Consider the following 20,101-nt stretch of genomic DNA (forward strand, 5'->3'; position numbering starts at 1 on the left):
TCGATCGGCTGTGAGTTTGTTGCACATTTAACGCTAGCAAAGTAAACTGTCGTGGATTTGCAGAGCTAACGTTAGACAGGCTATGTGAAAATAATGTTTACTAATCAAGGCATTCAACCCGTAACTGTTGTATTTAGCAACACAAAAAACTGCTTTCTTCATATCTCTTCGAAGTTAATATCGCATCTTTCCTTGAACGAGGTAAGTTAGCTTAGCCAGATATCCCACTGTCAGTGTCAACTATAATAATCTTTATGGAAGTTTAGATTTGTGACACATTTTTAAAGCAAGAAATATATGTCTGTTTTTAAAAATAGGGTTTCATGCGTTTGTAGAAGTATGTTGGTTTTCTTCATGATCATTGTACATGATTTGTTTTGCTGTCAAAGTTGCCTCCAAATGTTTACATTACCAAATGACTCAAGGCCAGCCCCATCATGTCAACTTGCTCATCCTCTGCAAAAACAATTCCTGAGAGACTTACCTAGGGTTGGCTTTAAAGTTACCTATATGTAATTCGCTTTGGATAAAAGCGTTTAACAAGTAACATGTAATGTAATGTATCCTGGCTTCAACATAAGGGACGAAGAAGAAAGAGTTGAATGTCAGCAGAAGCGATAAGACTCCATGTGGTTTCTCATTAGGTTTAATGACAATGCATCCAATAGCGATACATAAGCATACATGAAACATTGTCTTTATGTATAAAGTATTCGTCACTATTCCATGTTGGTTTTACCATTTTAGTAGTAGTTCCCTTTAAGTCTCACTTGGTGGGGACAAAACTTAATATTTTAAATGAAACTGGAGACTGCCAGTGCATTTGTCTACATCCTGTTTCACTGTGGCCAATTTGCAACATTATAAATCCACATGAAAAATAACACATTTCAGATTTTTCTGTGTGATTCAAGGTGAGGTTGGTGTTGAGAATAATTGGTTTGACCCTCCTCTTCTTCAGTTAGGATTACAACTTGAGAATGCTCCATCCTTGAGGCTATAAAATGTCTTAAATAAACAAAAAAGGAAAATAATGACGATTATGCTGCAGAAATGATGTGCATTTTCATTATTCCCATGTAGTGTTCCATGCAATCAAACATGTCCAATCAACTCCCTGCGTTTGTGTTCAGAACCAGGCTTTGGAGTTGTCTTGGGGCCATGGATCCCCAGTATTTCTCAGCTGGACTCAAAACAGATCCTCCTCCAGCCTGAACAGCCATAAAGTGGAGCTGTGTCGACAACTGGGAGAAAAACTTGGCCTGAAGGATGGAGAGCAGGTACAGCTGTGCTCTGTTTCACACATAATATTCTATGATTGACATGACACATGCTGGCAGCCTTTTGACAGTTTAAAGGAAGTGTCAGTTGCTGTATGGCTGAGTATGTGTTTGTATTGACCGACTGTTGTGTGGTCTCTCTCAGGGCTTCCTGAGACCATGTCACCAGGTTTCATCTGTGCATCAAGTGTTTGTGGAGCCTCTGTCATTTGATGACTGGGAGATCTTGGTGAGTGAGTTTAATTAATAACATTAGTTACCCAATTCTTGGTGAAAAATACAATGCAAATGTATCTTCTGACAATCTTCCCACTACCAACGAATACACAAGGGATGTACTTGTGACCCAAATTCACATCAAACTGTTTTATTCTCTGTTTGCTGTGATTGACACCCCCAGGAGCTCCACAGTGCAGCGCTGGAGCAGCATCTGTTGGATCAGATCAGAGTTGTTTTCCGAGATGCCGTGTTTCCTGTGTGGGTGGACAGCCACACAGCCATCTACATCCAAATAGGTCAGAGTTAATCCGATAATTATCCTTTGTTGGTAGAAAATAGTATTTGAATCGGCTTTGTCTTCTGCCAATCTGAGCATTTCATGGGGAGAAAAAAACCAGAGAAGCGCTTTGATTGAAAACCATATTTGTGAATGTTCTGTGAGGACAGTATTCATAAACACAGTATGTTCTGTTCTTAACTCTTTGCAGCATCGCTTTCGCCATCTGTGCCATATGGTCGCTTGGAGCAGTTCACAGAACTAATTGTCTCTCCTAAAATCCGCGCTGGGATTGGCAACCTCAATGGCTCTCCAATGAGACAGGACGACAAGCAGCATTTTCCCGGACAGCAAAATATGGATCATTCCTCCCCTTCTGGAACATCATTAGAAACTACCTCCCCTGTCCTTCAAAGCCACCAGTGGGGCGGCATAGCTGACCTGAAGAGCCTGCTACGCTTCATGATTAAGGGAACTTACGACCCAGTTAAGGAGCTGCCACCTGTACCTGACGTGCCTGCCCTCTTTCCCGACTCTATCTGCAGAGTGTGTGGTGTACCGCCAGACTCTCTTTGCACTATAAGCCAGGTTGCAACAGCCGTTGTTCATTTATTTCCTCTGAGCCACTGGTCAAATGCTGTGCCAACCGGAGGTCAGTCGTCAGTGACTTATGGCCTGCTCTCAAAAGTTCTCTCCCCTAAAGAATCAAGGGACAGAGCCAAGCACGCCATGGAGAAAAAGAAGAACGCAGGAGTTACTAAAGTGACAGAAGGAAAGGAATTCAATGAAGAAGAAGCCATAGTGGTCAGGGTGGTCTGCCATGATACTGAGAAGCAAACAAGTCACAGTCAGAGAGAGATCCATAGTGGAAGAGTATGGGTGAGTACACTGTTCATCTAATTTAGGGTTAACTATGTTACTTTTACTGTCAGTCATCTTCTTCTTTATATGCTGTCATGTCTCTAACAATAATTGTGATTGTCAGATCCCTCAGCCCCTTGCTGTCAGGTTGAATATCATCCCACATTCAACAGTGAGAATTAAACCGGTGAAATCAGCTATCAAAGTGGCTTCCTCTATTCGCTTACAGCCGTTAATACCCCTGGTGAGTGCTTGAAGAGCCAATATGGTCACAGTGTGGTTTTCATGTATAATTAATTTATAACTCCTCACATTAGTACATTGTCAACTAGGCGTTAGATTAAACCTCTCTCTTTCGCTATGTCCATGTGACCTTTTGAAATGTACTTCTCAGCCTGAGGAAGACGATGAGGAGATCAAGACAGCTTTCCTTGGTTGGCTGCACACTCAGAGTCATGAGCCTTTAGCCTGTCTGACTGCTCGGTCTGGCACCATCCTCCTACATGGAACCGATGGTAATTCGAATGCACTCCTTCTTTTAAGTTATTGTACACATACACAGATGGCACTTGATAAAAATACTAATCTAAGATACCATAAATCACATTAAATGGCAGCACTTTAAACTACAATCAAACATAATTGATCTCCCATCTTCTTTTCCTTTTTTATAGCTAAGTTAGAGTTTGCTTTAACTGTACTGAAACCAGAACCAGGCAGTGACCCTACAGACCAGCTGTTCTTACTCGCAACCCCTGTTGTCAAGAAGGAAAACATTCAGGTACAAGCACACAGCTCATGTAAATTACACATGAATATGCTATCATTAAAACAGATTGCTGTAGGCAGTTTGTTCTTTGAATTCGTTCTATGATTTGATGCTTCTATCGTTTCAAAATGGTCAAATGACGTGTCGCCTACAGGTAGACAGAGTCACATGGCCAGCTGTGATATCTGTAGCCGAATCACCCAATCCAGAGCTTCCCTCCCTCAGTAGCCTTGGGTAAGTCTGTATATATTTGTGAGTGTGTGTGTGGGATTAAAACAAGGATCTCTTGAAGCATCAATTTCTCTCTCCATCTCTCACTTCTCTCTCTTCATCTAACCCCAGTGGGATCCATGAGCTCAGTACGAATGGATTTGACTTCATCTCCCACAGCCTTCTGGGTAGTCCCCTCTCAAGAGAGCTTGGTAGCACTGCGCAGGGTCTCCAGGGAGGAGCTCTTCTCATCACTGGTGCTAAGGTATCTTTTTACATAACCATAATACTGCTCACAGCTAAGATATTAAGAGTACATTTAAATACCTACAATCATTTTGAAGAACTGATGAAGAGTGCTAATTGTGCAGCTGAAACTTGTCAGACATACAGCACAGTAGTCATTTTTCTTTGATCTTTTATAAAATGTTTATGTATACTGCCTGACGTACACTGTGTTCAAATGTAACCTCACAGGGAAGTGGAAAAAGCACTCTTTCCCGAGCCCTCTGTAGAAGAGCTAGAGAAGAACTGGATGCACATGTGGAGCTGGTGGACTGCAAGAAACTTCAAGGTAAAACAAACTCCATACAGGTATCTGTATTAAATACAAGTAATATTAGTTTAATGGATATTTCCTTTATTTCCTTTTCAGGCAAAAGGTCAGAAACAGTAAGACAGATGCTGCAGGATATTTTTGAGCAGGCGGAGTGGAGGCAGCCTTCAGTCGTTCTTCTTGACGACCTGGACCACGTGACTGGGGCGCCAACATCACCAGAGCATGAGCACGGTCCTGAGGCGCTGCTGCAACAGCACATAGCACAGAGTAAACCAACAAATATATATTTAGCTTTTGTCCTTTGAAATCATGACAGCCCTAGTTCACAGGAAGGATTGATGCTCATCACAGGCCTTGCTGCTGTCTCCTGTTGTCTTTGTGTGTCTGCAGGTCTGCAGGATGTGGTGGACGAGGTGCTGCTTCACTCCAGCCTGGTGTGTCTGATCATCACCAGCCAGAGTGAGCATTCCCTCCACCCCTCCATCACCGAGGTGCAGGGGTCCCACTTCATCCAGGGCTTCGCACACATCCAGCCACCGGACCAGGTCAACACACAATCCAATTAAATTCAATTAATGTATCCACAAACAGTTTAAAAAGACTACTATAATCATTTAATCGCATAATTCAGATATGTGAAATCTGACACCACAATAAGCTATCCAAAGCTTTTGAATAGGGGTCGGGACCCTAGACGGCAAGAATTTAAAATATGTATTATTAAGGCATCTAGAAGTGGAGAGAGTTCATGTCATACACAGAAACATACCAAGCTAAAAAGCTCACAACAACAAGCAAATGCCATAAAAACAAAAAGTATAAACAGGTAAGATATAATAATCACAGACGCATTACAAAGGAGAATAAGGGTGTAAATGAAATGCAATTCAGAGGAAATTCAGTAAAGGTCACTTAATGTATTCAAGCTTTGACATATTTGCTTAACAGCTGCTGCCTGAAACACACACACAGGCATTTAAACATTGCTGAAGGTAAAAACCAACATCAACCTTTTTGCTAATGTTTCGTAGGCTCAAAGGGCGGAAATCCTCCGCCATCTGATACTCGGAAAAAGCTGCCTGTTTGAGGAGACCTTACAGACTCTAGACCTGGCGGCTGTTGCCAAGGAGACGGAGGGATACACACCCCAAGACCTTGAGCTACTGTTGCAGCGGGCTGTCCATGCCAACACAGTGCAAAGAGGACACAGTGACCAGGGTACCAAATATTATAGAATTCAAAATGTTTCCCATGTTATTGATGTAAGGATGATTTCCATGTGTTCTTTAAGTGTGCCTCCTCATATCTGTAATCATGCTAATGCTAGTTTATCGTTCCACCTTGGCACTATTTGTTTGTGCTCTGTATCTCTCAGGTGTGTGTTTGTTGTGGAGGGACTTTGTGCAGGCTCTGAAGGGGTTCACTCCTCCCTCGCTGTGGGGGGCAGACCTCCACACCCCGAGTGGAGTGGGACTGGAGAGGGTGGGGGGGCTGAGGGAGGTGCGACGGCAGCTGATGGACACCATAATGCTCCCGGCTAAGGTGAGTGTCCGTGTGACGTATCATAACCAGGAGGGTTTTCAGTCAGATGGATCCACCACTGTGCCACACAGGAGGAACAGAAGTCATAAATAATAATAGTGGATTTGATGACAATGCATTTACCAACAATTGTAATTTCAGCACCATAATTGCCATTGATCGTTGTCAAGATAAGATATTAAAAGTCACGACACAATTGGGAGTAATAGCAGTTAAGATGATAAATGCAAACCAATTGATTTTTTATTTAAACAGATATTATTTTAATTAAAGTCAAATCACGAGGAATTGAATCACTTCCAAATCTTATTCCATTTACCTTCAAAAATAATGTATGATGCTGTTTCATCCAGACCAATAAATGTGTAAACCTTGTTTATAAGATGTATGATAGAAAGCGGTGATAAAGGAGAAAAGTTTTCGAGTTCCAACAAAACAAGGATTTTATGATTTGATTTTTGTTTTCCCACAATAGTACAGTTATTAGAAAGCACACTAGGATTTTCTGGTGACTGGCGGTTTGATTTGATCAGTTTCTATCATTGAATTGTTTCTTGCAACTTTCATAGACTTCAATCTCTCTATTTCCCCCCCAAACCGACCCAAGAGCAGGTCCTGAAAGTGATGCCTTCAGGGCAGGGGCAGGAATAGTAATATGTACCCACTGTAGACTTACTGTCTTTTGAGAAGAAAGTGCACTTCATACAGTAGATACCTCAACGTTTTATATAGACAGTTTTGTGTAATGTTATTCACAGCACTACATAGACCAAATTAAGCTTCCTGCTGATTCAAATGAAATGAGATTAATAATACTGTAGGGATTTAACTTCAAGTAAAAATATCCATCATCCAGTGTCTAAGTTTTCATTATCTTTCTTTAAATGAAAATATGCTGGGTGTAAGCATATTTCTTTGAACAGATGAACATCAATGAAATCATCAGGTGTAATTCTTGATATTTGATTGTGGTTCTTTGGTGTCATCCAGTATCCAGTCCTGTTCTCCAATCTCCCCATCCGCCATCGCTCAGGAATATTACTGTATGGAGCTCCTGGTACAGGGAAGACGCTGCTGGCCAGGGCCGTGGCCAAAGACAGTGGCATGAACTTCATCAGCATCAAGGTAAGCTGGGATTTGGCTATGAAAGTAGAAATGATCAAAATAAAATATAATTATGTATATGTATTGGTTTTTGTTATTTACATGGCAACAATCCACCAACTAACACACAACAATCAGCAAAGCAAGTGAAACAAAAGCAGACTGCTATTGAACCAAAGATATATATGATAATACAAAATAAAACACTTCAGAATCTTACGTCCATAAAATCTCACATCCATTCTGACGGTCTCTCTTAACTAGAGCAAACTATATCTTCAGTGATGCAGAATAATTCTCTCTCTCCAGGGCCCTGAGCTTCTGAGTAAGTACATTGGAGCGAGTGAGCAGGCAGTCCGCGATGTCTTCCGGAGGTTAGTCAACACACCGTTTCTCTATTCCTGCAGCAGACCTTTATAGTTGCCAGTTTGAATGAATTAGCATTAAATTTGAATGGTAATTGTAATCTCCAGTAACAGTAATTAACGGAGATCCCTCTGATTGATCCAGGGCTCAAGCTGCCAAGCCGTGCATTCTGTTCTTCGATGAGTTTGACTCTCTGGCCCCCAGGAGGGGCCACGACAGCACAGGAGTAACGGACCGGGTGGTGAACCAGCTCCTCACCCAGCTGGACGGGGTGGAGGGGCTGCAGGGTAGGTCATAGAAACACCATGACAGTATACTGCATAGTGTTGCATGAGCTCTGGTGTAGAGCTAAGGTTTGCCAACATATTCTATTGTCATCTTTTACTAATCAGTAATGCAGGCTTGAGATTTTTGCTTATTTGCCGTCTTGTTGAGAGTAAGAGGGGAAGATCAATACCAATCATCCCGGTCCACAAGTCGTTATTGAGCTTTTAAGTAGCTGACAGGCAGATTGTGTTGCCTCCAGACAGAGCCAGGCTATCCTGTTTCCAGTCTTTGTGCTACGCTAAGCTAACCGTCTCCTGGCTCCAGCTTCATATTTATCAAACCGACATGAGAATAGTCTGTCCTGACTTTCTACACTTGGCAAGAAAATAATATGCCATTATTATGATGAATTGGAGACTATATAAACCAATTTGCTTTAGTATAGATTATTCATTTAATGTCAGAGGAACAAGCAGCCTCAGCTTTTATTAAATAAAACCATGGAGGTGATGGACACTGGGTCTTAGTAACATTAAAAATAGGCTATTTGATTGACTTATATTGCCTCTTTGTCTGTTTTGATGACATGGTTTTTTACACTATTGTTCTATGTGAAAGCTTAATGTTGTGTAAAAGTCCTTGCATGGAAACCTTTTTTAAAACGACGGAAATAAAATAAAGGGAAAGAAGAAAATGAAGTGTAAAAGTGTTCTCCACAATAAATAAGAACTCTTCATGTTTTTATTTACAGGTGTTTACGTGCTTGCAGCCACCAGCCGTCCAGACCTGATCGACCCGGCTCTGCTGAGACCTGGACGACTCGACAAGTCCCTCTACTGCCCGCCTCCTGACCTGGTCTGTTGCTTTAAAATCCACCACTCCTAATCATCATATGAAAAGACCTTTCGATGACACCACACTTTATACTCTTATTAAGATATATTTGTCTGCAGAATTCTTTAAATCAAACACAACCAATGTTCAGTGATTACGTTCATGGTAGTAAATCAACGGTTGTATTTCCAGGAGGATCGTGTGGAGATCCTGAGGGCTCTGAGCTCCGGTGTGGCTCTGGCTGCTGACGTGGACCTGGATCAACTGGCCACAGCCACGGAGCAGTTCACCGGGGCCGACCTGAAGGCCCTGCTCTACAACGCCCAGCTGGAGGCCGTCCACAGCAGCATGGGCTCCAGCACACCGCATGTAGGTCTACCTCAACACAAGTCACTGAGGAGCTCCTCTTGGGGTTGTCTTTGGTCTTACAGAGCAGGAAGCCAGGGAGCTTTTGGCCAGTCCATTTTTCTTTTTTTACTATTTACGGTTAACGTTGAAAGCAGCCAAGCTCAGGTTCTTTGTCTCTTAAAACACAATTCAAATCCCAATTCATGTTGACAACGACATGATTGGATGTGTTAAAACCCAAGTGCTAGCAGAGGCAGAATGAGCTGACATCTAAGTGATCCTTAATAACAATAACACAGTGAAGGTACTTTACTGTACTTGCACACTTTTGTATCTAAACGTTGTCCCTCCCTTCTGGGGGATCAGGATCTGACCTGTGGCTCCGACAGCGACATGAGCCTGTCCTCCATGATGTTCCCGAACAACAGCAGCGGCTCAGATGACTCGGTGGGGGAGGGGGACCCGGGCCTGGACCAGTCCATGGTACTGCTGGAGCCCAGTGAGCTTCGAGCTGAAGAACATCGTGGAAACGTTTGGAGAATTTACTTTGGAAGCTCCTACGAGTCAGATGTCGGGAATTCACCCATTTTAGGACTGGTGAGACCTTTCTTTTTTAATCCTCATTTAGGCATTAGAGAGTTAACCGGCACATTGCTCAACAACAATCAAAACATACACATACAATATGATTACACAAATATACACATTATTTAATGTGGGTTTTATTGTGGGACCCATTTAGCAGACCAAGCTAAGATGCCATGTCCTTTGGCAAACTAGTTTAAAGGAATCGTTTTTGGGAAATATGTTGATTATCTTTTTATTCAGCTGTTAGATAAACTACACATATCTCCACCCAGAACCACCACTTGTCATTTTACATTTATGATCAACAAGCTTTTTTTCTCTCCTGCCTCCCTCCACAGAACTCCCAGTGCGTCTCTGGACCAAACTCAACCCGGGCATCGTGTCGGGACCAGGGCGGCCCCCTCCCCCCCGCCTTCATGTCCTCCCTGCAGAGCGGGTACGAAGAGCTCGCCCCCGAGCAGTTAGAGCGCCTGCAGCAAGACGTTCAGAACATCAAGAACAACTACAGGAGCGCCAACGTAAGTGACCACAATAGAAAACAAAAATATCGAAATGCTGTTGTTTTTTGGACGTTGTCCACTGGACAAGGTGTCCGCTGGGTCTTATGTAAATACATCGATTTAGCGACAATAAAAGCATTAAAGTCTCAACTGACTTCAATAACCTCTTTGGCATAGTATACTATTACTTTTCTGTTAACATTTTCATGACAGACTGTACTACACTGACATTTTGTAAAAAATTGTCTAATTTTAATGGGTTACTCTTGCAAGACTTTTTAAATCCTTTTTATGGCGCACTATTTCTTTAAAATCTTTGTTTAAACCATTCTCTAAAGATGTATTTTGGCATTATATAAACTATTACTTTTTTATGATTTTTTGTAATGGTATACTCTAGTCTGAATTTCTATTGCATACTTTCCTGACATTTCTATGACCTTTTTTCATTTTCATCCATCATTATCTGTTTAATAATGCAGACTCAATTACATTATATTTTAATGTTTATTTATTAAAACGAGTTTATGCTTTACTGATTAACTCATTGCCATTGTACAAACTATTTTTTCCAGATTCCTTATTAAAACCCCTGTGTGAATGATACGTGTTGTTCTCTGTGCAGGAGGACAGTGTTCGGGGGCCGTCAGCCTCCAGCCGGCCCGGCCTGCTGCTCTGTCGGCTCCATCTGACCTCCGCCCTGACTGCGACCGCGGCGTCGCTCAGCACGACCGACTGGAACAGATACGCTAAACTGTGAGTAAGAAGATACCAAATAGAACTGCACTGCAACACTCACAGCAATATAAATTACGCTAATATTGATATATGATACCCCGGCAACACAAACTGTTTGCACAGCAGGAAGTAAAGAAATCGTATCACAGCTGTCCATTTATTCTGAAAAGAAAGTTAGCTTTTAATGGTTCAATTGCCTGTTGAATTTATCAGGCATGTAATGAGCAATTTATAGTCTCCACTACAGGAGGAAATGAAAAGATTTTGAAAAATTGGTGTTTCCAAGCTGTTTCCAAATGGCAGCAATAGAGTAATATGAATCATTATTATAGTCTCTCTAATGGTATTCAGCATTTTTATCATGTCAAATTACTTTGTTTTGCATTTTGTGAGTTCACTAGAATTATAGCTGAGCAGAGAAATGGCATGACTAACTATATAAAGCTGCTGACTCGCGTGTCAAGTAAATCATAAATATCTTGTGGAACAAAAAACAAGACAGATATTGTAAATCCTTTCTAGTGTTGGATCAGTCTATCAAATCCGGTCTCTGGTATTTTATAGTACCTGTTTTAAACATAGTAAACCTTTCGTAAATACACACTTTTAATTAATTTCTTCTTCTTCTCTATAGGTATGAAGCCTTTGGGGGTGTAGGAGAAGGACAGTCTGCACAATCAGTCACATTCAAACCTGGACAACGTGTGACTTTAGCTTGATCAAACATGCTAACTCAATCAACCTAATTTAGTTATTTTTGTGTTAGTTAATGAAAAATGTGATGTAATTTATATTTAAAGATTCTAACAATCAGTGTTTAACAGTTCCAGATGGATGAAGACATCTTAAATGTTTGTGTAATGTCCTACTGACTTGATTTTAGAGAGATATGTATCTACTTACAATGTAATTGACTGTACATATGTATAAATCCAGATGATAAATTATGTAATTTTTGTTATAAAATGCTTGCCTACATAACTTAATTAAACCCTGATTGTGAATTAAATTCATAATTTTTTGCTTAAAAGCACTGAATGTATTTCTTCTTTCTGCACACCCACACAGGTGTTTTCACTCAGTCCGCTGCTCAGGTTGTAGTTATCGTAACAAATATATACATAGTATAGTATGCCGTTAAAAATATCTTAAAAAGTGTCAAACAAAATGTCCAAAATCTTTTTTTAGTTTTCAAAAATATCATAAAATACTTCATAGCATAATATATCATTAAAATATCATAAAAAAGTCATAGCATTGCATGTCGTGCAAAATGTCATTGTATAGTATGTTGTAAAAAATGTCATAGTATAGTAAGTCAGAAAACTGTCTGAGTGCAACAGTAGTCTTCAGACTGTTCCCTGGCTGTTGCAGCGAAGCCATCTTAACAATATTTCCCTATTGAAGCGCTTTGCCTGCTGCCATCCTCCACACTGGAACTGGCAGCTTTGCAGAGGTAAATATAGACACACAGGGCTGCGTTTGGATCGCTGAGTCTTGTGTCAATCCCCCACAATGCCACATGAAAAAACAACGGCCCAATTGGAAACTTTCCTCTCTCCTCCTTCATCGATCTGTCACTTTCACCTCACACACCCGTGATAAGACAAGGGCAAAACTGTCACTCCAGGAAACTCTTTCAAAATACACAAACAAAAGGAAAAATAAATAAAAGTGGCATCTGAGACTTTGATAGGAAGCATTTCTGTCTCGTGGGTCTCTGCGGTGGGTCTGCTGACAGGAAGAAAAAAAGCTTGAGTTGGATTTGAACAGTCCAAAATGACTACTTATGTTATTCCTTATTGATTACTTTAGGGCAGTGGTGTCCAAACTTTTTTCACCAAGGGCCACATACAGAAAAATATTCGTAGGGCCGGGCCGCTCACTAGTGGTGAGGTATATTGCCTCATAAGTTAAGTTAGTTTGCAAAATCCATCAAAAGTTGGTAAATGATGCTTGATACTTGAATCTGCTTTAAGAAAAATAAACTGCCTACATCCCAGCTCTCCAGAGAGTTTCATTTAATTTGTTAGCAGCTCATCCCTTACAACAGGAGCCCCAGATTGATTATCATAAGAGGAAATAGGAAGAATATATTTCAAGTTTGTTATGTATAAGTTATTGGGCTTTTTTTATCGACTTAGATTTGTTAGAACATATTTTCAAATGTAATTGACTGAATTTATTGTAAATTGCGCTTATTAATACATGAATACTACTGTGTAATATCCTCCTGAGACCCAGAAAGAAAAAGGTTTCAAATTTCTTTCTTTTTTTTTTTAGATCACACAAGTCTTTAGGGTGGTATCAACATAATGTCTAACAAAAACTAAAAATATATTTTTTTATTTTTGTTTTATTGTGTGTCCTCATGTAGAGGACATCAGGTGTTAGTTATGCGAAGCATAGTATACAAACAACATTAACATACAAGTAAATTAACAACATTTGGAGCACAACAACTCAATCCAACAAATACTGAGCGCTCATTTGTAGTACTCCATCTTTTTTTGAAATGCAGAGATACATCTGACACTTGAGGCACTTGATGTATGTTTTCCCACTGCATCCGTCTGCTATGAACCCTACAGAAACCTAAGTGTTAGTTTTGGCCCAGAGTGGATTCCATTTGTGTTGTGTAAAATGTGGGAAATAAAAAGTTAGCAAATCCCCATTCATAAAAACATTTAGTTTTAGGTCAAATAATGATTACACTGCTCTGAAACTCACTACACTAACTCCTAAGATGTTCCCTTACTATAATTAATTAAATATATTGACCTCACAACACTGGTAATTACAAAATTACAAACTTACCATTTCCCTTTCTATAAATAGTGCTTGTGTTGATGGACGCCATTTTGAAATACAATGAAATTATCTTTTTCAAAGCCACACCCCCACATATGTCACATGTCTAAAAAATGCCCAGGATGTCCTCTGTGGAGTACAATTGGACTTAATGCTGTGGCATGTATAACCTCATAGTTATGGACCAAAACCAAATGTCCTCCACAGAGGAACAAAATGAATGGGTGGGTCTCAGGAGGATGTTTAAAGACATATTTAATAAGTACAATACAAGAAAAGCTCAAGTTTCATTTGTGGGCCGTATTCCATTATACTTTTTGAATTTTGAATTCAAAATGTCCCACGGGCCGCATTTAGCACCCGGGCCGTAGTTTGGACACCCCTGCTTTAGGGGAAACTGTGCCCCCTCCCCTCAGACAGCAGGGTCAGCTAGAGAGTCTTAAACCCATCAGGTCACTCGGTTGGAGGACAGTCCATCTACCTATCAGGTATGTTTTTTATTTGGTGCAGCCTCAGGTGTGCCTGGTGGTGGGAAAAACTAAAAGATGTATTGGTGTGTCAAACAGACGTCCCCTGTGGTCTTCAGTTCAACACCATCCATCTTTCATTCCCCCCACGTGTTCTTTACCAAAGCCCGACACGGCTGAACATATGGTGACTCTGGAAACTCAGGAGCAATTAGAGGAACAAATCTCACGGTCCAGAAACAGACACCCGAGGCAAAGTTCCTCTCATTTGTTGTCTCCTCTTCATTACCTCCTCTTCGTCTTGAAGCCAGCCCATGTGATTCAATGGCTCCAGTTTACAAGAAAGTACCCGTCATCAAGAGCTGTTGGCCTTCACCAGAATTAGATCCTGAGCGATGCAGGAGAAGAAAAGATGTGCGTATGACGTGTTCAATTGCTGAGACTGCTTTCCACCAAAAATAGAACAAAAGATTTCCATGTGCAAATGTGTCTGAAGTAGAGACAGAAGAGAGATGAAGGTAGAATATTGATATAAAGAGGACATTCAAAAAAGACAATTCAGCGGTGAGGCTTGACTAAATGTATACCTTTTTGTTGTCGAGTGAGACAGATGACAGGTGACTTTGGGACCGTTTTAGCTCTGTTAGGTTTTGATTCTTCTTGACATGAGTTTCCTGCAGGAAAAAGACAGAAGGTGCAAACAAAGTACATTTTGGAAAGACAGACACCATTTTTATTTTAATATTCGAGGTCCCTTAAGTAGAAGACAAGTTTTGGAGGAAGTATTTCCCTATATGCATAGTTTTTGATATCTATTTTGATTTCAAATGGGAAGTTTGGTTTCAAGAATAATCATTGAACTGTAGCTTTTAAGCATAAAAGAAAAGTCCTAAAATGTCCAGTGATATAATACATAAGAGATCTTGAGATGAATATTTTCCTTTCAAACACTGTTTCCAAAGTCAAGAATAAGAAGAGAAGAGGTTGTGTCTGTTTGGCAATTGGTGAAACAAATGCACTTTCTTTCCTCTAATTTACAGCAGTGTTTCATTCATGCAGGATGAATGCATCTTGGCAAAGTACCCCACTCTCCGCCCATTAGAAAGGCATTAGTCCCGGTGTGCATGTATAACTCTTGTAAACGCTGACTGACTGCCGCAGTCTCTTCAATCAATCAGCACACAACCACCAGCGTAGATTAGACTTTCAGATGCATTACTGAGATTGATGAGATTAAGCAACTGTTGGGGAGGACATGGAAATCAATTTTAGAGTTGTATCTGTTTATCTGAATCACATTTTCCCACTCTGCTGGGGTGATCTTTGTCTGGGTTGAAGCAATCTTCTCGCCCTGCTGATCCTGGCACAGAGCCTCAGGTGCTGCAGCTGGAGGAGCCACTGCTCATCTGCCTGCTCAGGACATGTCAATGAACTTCCATTAGTACAGCGCTAAAACTAGATGATCAACTAGCCTAGGGTTTTCCTCAAGTAAAATAATTGAGATACCAAATTTGATATTCAAGTGGACAATTTCACGTTGCAAATTCAATCTTGAGTTGGCTTTCTCCTGCTGATGAGTATTGTTACCCCTTTTAAACTGAGGAGAGATAACTTTGAATGTTTACAAAACACAAACCTACAAACCCTACTCATTGTGCCTTTATATATTCACGAACAAATGTACTCTACAATTTTTGATAGGTAATGTGTAATTTATATGGGTGTAAGTAACATCAATAAACAATCTTGTTTGATAGCCAGTGTCCTGGGATCACAGCAACCAGTTCCTGAACTTTCCTCAAACATTTTAGATTTTTGACCCAAGACATCTCAACCCAGTGAGAAGAAGCCAGACAAAACGACACAGACGTGAAATAACAACATAAATCAATGGTTCTCTGCTCAGTTCAGCACCCAGAGGTGTCTCTAGCATTTCAAGTGACACGCCCAGCATCGCTCGGTCTGCTCCACACTGACTGAAGAGTGTGTCAGGTGAATAATAATGTACAATGGATATGGGTCAGTCCCTCCATGAATCAATACCATCGGTGTAGCAGAGCTCCTCTGTGGTCTCTGATGGGCCCGCATTGGACAAATGTCTCCAGTAATGAGAGACTCACAGGGAACAAGCGGAGAAAACAAGTCAATACAAACGATGAGCAGAAAAACTTAGAATAGCTCTCACACATTTGTTTTCTCTCTGCCCCTTTAGCTGCTATTTTGGAACCATTACGTTTGTGATTTACTCCAGTGAGAGGACGTTTTGTCAATAACACCCTTAGGGAACGGCTGAACTGTGGCAGTCGATAATAAAAGACGGGAAATAGCAAGTATAGTTTATTTGCTTGTATTGGTTTCACCCTTAATACTTTCCACCTTTATAGTTGCTTTTGATGAGGCAGCATAACATCTTTAAATGTTTGCAAGCTTCCTGACCTGATGCACAATAGTGTACAAATAGATGAAAGAAAACAGCAACAACCAGCACTGCAGACACATAATAACTCAATATGGAGGTGAGTTACATTTGATATGAAGCTCACACTTACAGCAATGGAAAATGAAGCAATGCCCTGGATAATCCACAGCCCTCAGTTAGCTTTAATAAGAACTATTGTCTCTTGTTTGTCTGTTTGGCCTTATTGACCCAAGTAACAATATCGAGTGTACACAAAACTAATGAGGGCAGAAGGTTAATGAGTCTGGATGCCTTGCCAACTTGACTGAGTGCCTGCTTTGGAAGACTGCGTGCTCACATTATGAGTACAGGCCTTAATCTGATTTGATCAGTGCGTCCTGGTGAAGAAAGGAGCGGCTTCCTGCTGGCCACTGCCCTCAGGCTGATGTCACACACTCTGCGTGAAGTCTCCGAGAACTTGTAATGAGGCCAACCGAGGAACTTCTCTCTCCTGTCTTTCACAGGCGAGTGTGCATTGGCACGCACGCACGCACGCACGCACGCACACACACACACACACAGCTCAGAGTATACACATATACATACACACACTCAGTTTAACTAATAATTTGGATTTGAATAGCCAGAAGATTCTCGCAGACACATCTCGATCAATATCCTGATATATCCAAGGTTTACCGTGAATGCACAATATGATAGAAACACCTTGCAGTCCTACAGTGAACCTCTGTTTACTGGACACTGTCAAAGGATTTTACATAAACGTTATGGTTATTTTTCCGTTTGGATTTTCATTTCTGGGATTTTCACGTTACTGGAAGTGTCTTTGGCGTTACTCTGAAATTATATGTAATGATATGTTCATGAGAGTTTTGAAGTTACATTTGCAGCACAGACTTTTACTACTATTTTACTCCTTTACATTTCATGGACATACTATTTCCATGTTGTTCGTAAAGGATACTTTGGGTCCATACGTTTTGAAAATCTCAATCAAATCTTAGGAACAAAAGACAAATGAATATTTGTCCACTCTGCATTTGTCTGACCTCTCTTAAGCAGAACTCCCCTTCCTTCTCTTTATCCCACAAAAAACCAAAGCTTTCTCTCCAAGGAAAGGAGACATTTTACTGTGACTGTCTGCATGGTGTGAGTGAGCCGGAGAAAGGGTGAGTTAAAGAAGGGTGGGTGGTAGACAAGGTGCGCATTTTCTTTTTTGCCCAAGAGAGTTTTAGACAGATGCTGACTTACATATCTATTGAGCGCAGGGGCGTCGGTATCCATTCGTGAGGGAACGATCTTCCCCTGAAGATGGAGCTCAGTGAAGGTTCCAGTGCTGGGTGGTAGATAGAGCCGTGGAGCAGGAAATGGTGTCACACCCCGAGGAGTGAGAGACCGTTACAACCTGTGTGCTGGGAAATAAATATCCTGTGACACGGCCATGCATGTAATGGGAAAACCAAGAACCAAAACCCAAGGACACAAGCAGACAAGCCGAGCTTCAATATTAAGCAGTAAAACAAAGGCGGCTCATCACTCATTCTGTCTTCAGATCAATTGTGGTTCACACATTTCTTTCTACATCAATATTTAAGAAAGAATACACCTTTTTCCATGATTGATCAAAAAATAATTTGAGATTGACATTAAAATCCTTCTTCCTTCAATGTACATGTTGAGCAGATTCTAAGGATCAGACCTAAAGTTACTTGTTCAAATAGCATTTTCTGCCCCACTTAATCGAGAGATGAATATAGAGGAGAATAAGCTTGAGCTGTTTGAGCTTGAAGCCTGAAAATATTAAAAAGACATCTACAGTACTAAGTACAGATCGCGTTCACACCGGAACTTAGTTCCTGGGGGTGGGGGTGGATTAGGCAAATGAAGCCGCTGACGTCACTTCTTCTGCTTTGGGTTTACTGGCAGGCCGCAAACAACATAGATATGATATAAACACTAGATACTAGATGGCTCATGGGAGATTTTCCAGCGTAGATGACCGGCCGCCATCTTGCCACAGTCAACAGTTATACTGGTACGCGTTATGGTAGCTGTTGTAAGGTGAGTGATCTGCACAAAAATACTCTTAACTCGCTGAAATCTTGACTGATTTACAAACGGTTTGGTTTATTATAAACATTATTAGCATGGCTATGATACAGGATGCTTGGACATGTTGAAATTACAGCTTTTCTTTGTGTATGTGGTTGTATTTATTAGCTGGCTAATAACAAGAGGCTGTGAGTGAGACCTAGTATTACAAAGTTGACCCAGCAACTTTACACCACTGGGAGAGGCAGAACTGCTCTTTCTTTTCAACATAACTTAAGTTACACATGATTTCTTCCAAGTGGTTTGGCTTGTTAAAAACATCTTGCATTATGATACAGGAATTTGCTGGCTTTGTGTTTACAGAAGTACCTGACTATGCCGGACTTTTGTGCAGCCTACGGATGTTCCAATCGCCGCTGTCTGCCACCGACTATGTATTTATTAAATCTCCATGTTCCATGAGACGCAGCACTATGTTCCCCACTTATGTTTATGTTTGCTCAGTCTAATAAACCCATAACATGGTTGTGAAAGAATACCAAAGCTGAGGCTGGACGATGATTGATTGTTGGTGTGCCAAAGTGTCACCATGTGTCTTATTGGTTTTGTTCTATACTGTATTTTATTGTGTGCAGCTGGTCCTTATCTCCAAGACACATTTAAAACAAATAACCTTTAACCTTGAAGCCCCATCTCTCCCCACCTGCTCCTGCTTCCTACATCCCCTCCACACCACACCAAGTTGTTCTTCTTAATAATAATAATACATTTATTTTGGGGGGTCGCCTTTCATAACACCCAAGGACACCTTACAGGGGCATAGGGGCAATATAGGGAACAATTTAAACAGTGAATTTTGTGATATATCAGCCGGGGTGAGACAAGACAAACCACAAATGGACTACAGAAGGACACAAAAGGACACATGGTACAGTTTATATTATTCGTGGTCTTTTTTCAATAACATATTTCAAAGGTTCTGGATTTGTTTAAAACTAGGATGATATGAAGATCTCATGTCAAAAATAATTGTGATAAATGAGAGAACTGGCCTGTCTGTGAGAACATTTTATGTTGGTTTGGTTCTTCTGATAAAGGTGTGAATATCTAAATAATATACCAACATATGCTATTGTCATTAGTTGTTTTATCAGAAGAACCAAACCAACATAAAATGTTCTCACAGACAGGCCAGTNTTACTCGGAAGGCTTCAGTAGAAGCTGCTGGGACTGAAGCCAGTCCCTAACTCCGGGGACTTCCGGCCGGGGATTTTGGGCGCCGTGAAGTTGTTTGGCATAGATATATAAACACTCGATGAGACCGACGTTGCCACTTGGCCGCCATCTTGCCACAGGCAGTTCTCTCATTCATAACATTATGGTTTACTATTTAAATAACCATAGCTTGCTCCATTTTTAACCAATTTTCAAACGGTTTGGTTTCAAAGATGTAGTTATGATACTGCATACTTATAATCATGGACTTTCATATGAAAATAACATTAATCAGATAAAGCAATAGCTATACACACACACACACAAGGTATTTATATTAAATATTTGCCGGTGTATATATTTCCATTAATTTTATTATATTGTTAATATTTAAAATAAATTATAAATAAATTATAAAATTAAAATACATTTATATTTTATATATAAAAATCGGTCTCATGTTACCACTCTGTAAGCCAAGAGTTGTTAACACTAGAACCGCCAGAGGTCGCTGTATACCTAAAACCGCCAACGGGTAAAATGTACCCGCTATAGATTTTCAAGGTACAATGTTCTTTTATTTATCATACAGAACAGTGAGTTTTGATCGCACAGGGATGAAACTTATACCAATATAATCTGTGGACTCTCAGCTTTTCATATGATATAGGTTGT

The 20,101-nt window shown here is 40.5% G+C and overlaps 1 protein-coding gene across 1 annotated transcript; it reads left to right on the forward strand.

The window, feature by feature from the left end:
- The first annotated feature begins 2 nt into the window (after positions 1-2).
- pex1 (peroxisomal biogenesis factor 1) lies at positions 3-11,471 on the forward strand. Its single transcript, XM_010778092.1, has 24 exons — positions 3-201; positions 1,134-1,280; positions 1,426-1,509; positions 1,681-1,795; positions 1,988-2,655; positions 2,762-2,881; positions 3,032-3,152; positions 3,312-3,418; positions 3,561-3,640; positions 3,749-3,881; positions 4,094-4,190; positions 4,272-4,442; positions 4,566-4,720; positions 5,207-5,393; positions 5,551-5,717; positions 6,708-6,842; positions 7,131-7,195; positions 7,332-7,474; positions 8,206-8,309; positions 8,481-8,657; positions 9,003-9,233; positions 9,563-9,742; positions 10,350-10,480; positions 11,097-11,471. Exons 1-24 carry the CDS (start codon positions 94-96, stop codon positions 11,179-11,181), a joined length of 3,711 nt encoding a protein of 1,236 aa, XP_010776394.1. The 5' UTR covers positions 3-93; the 3' UTR covers positions 11,182-11,471.
- The last annotated feature ends 8,630 nt before the right edge of the window (positions 11,472-20,101 follow it).

Source organism: Notothenia coriiceps, unplaced genomic scaffold (assembly GCF_000735185.1).
Source record: "Notothenia coriiceps isolate Sejong01 unplaced genomic scaffold, NC01 NC01_scaffold00018999, whole genome shotgun sequence".
NCBI classification, from domain to species: Eukaryota; Metazoa; Chordata; class Actinopteri; order Perciformes; family Nototheniidae; genus Notothenia; species Notothenia coriiceps.

Coding starts and splice junctions, on each gene's coding strand:
- pex1 (XM_010778092.1), top strand. CDS start 94: ATGTTTACTAATCAAGGCATTCAACCCGTAACTGTTGTATTTAGCAAC. Junction 202..1,133: donor CGCATCTTTCCTTGAACGAG/GTAAGTTAGCTT, acceptor GTTTGTGTTCAG/AACCAGGCTTTGGAGTTGTC. Junction 10,481..11,096: donor TGGAACAGATACGCTAAACT/GTGAGTAAGAAG, acceptor TCTTCTCTATAG/GTATGAAGCCTTTGGGGGTG.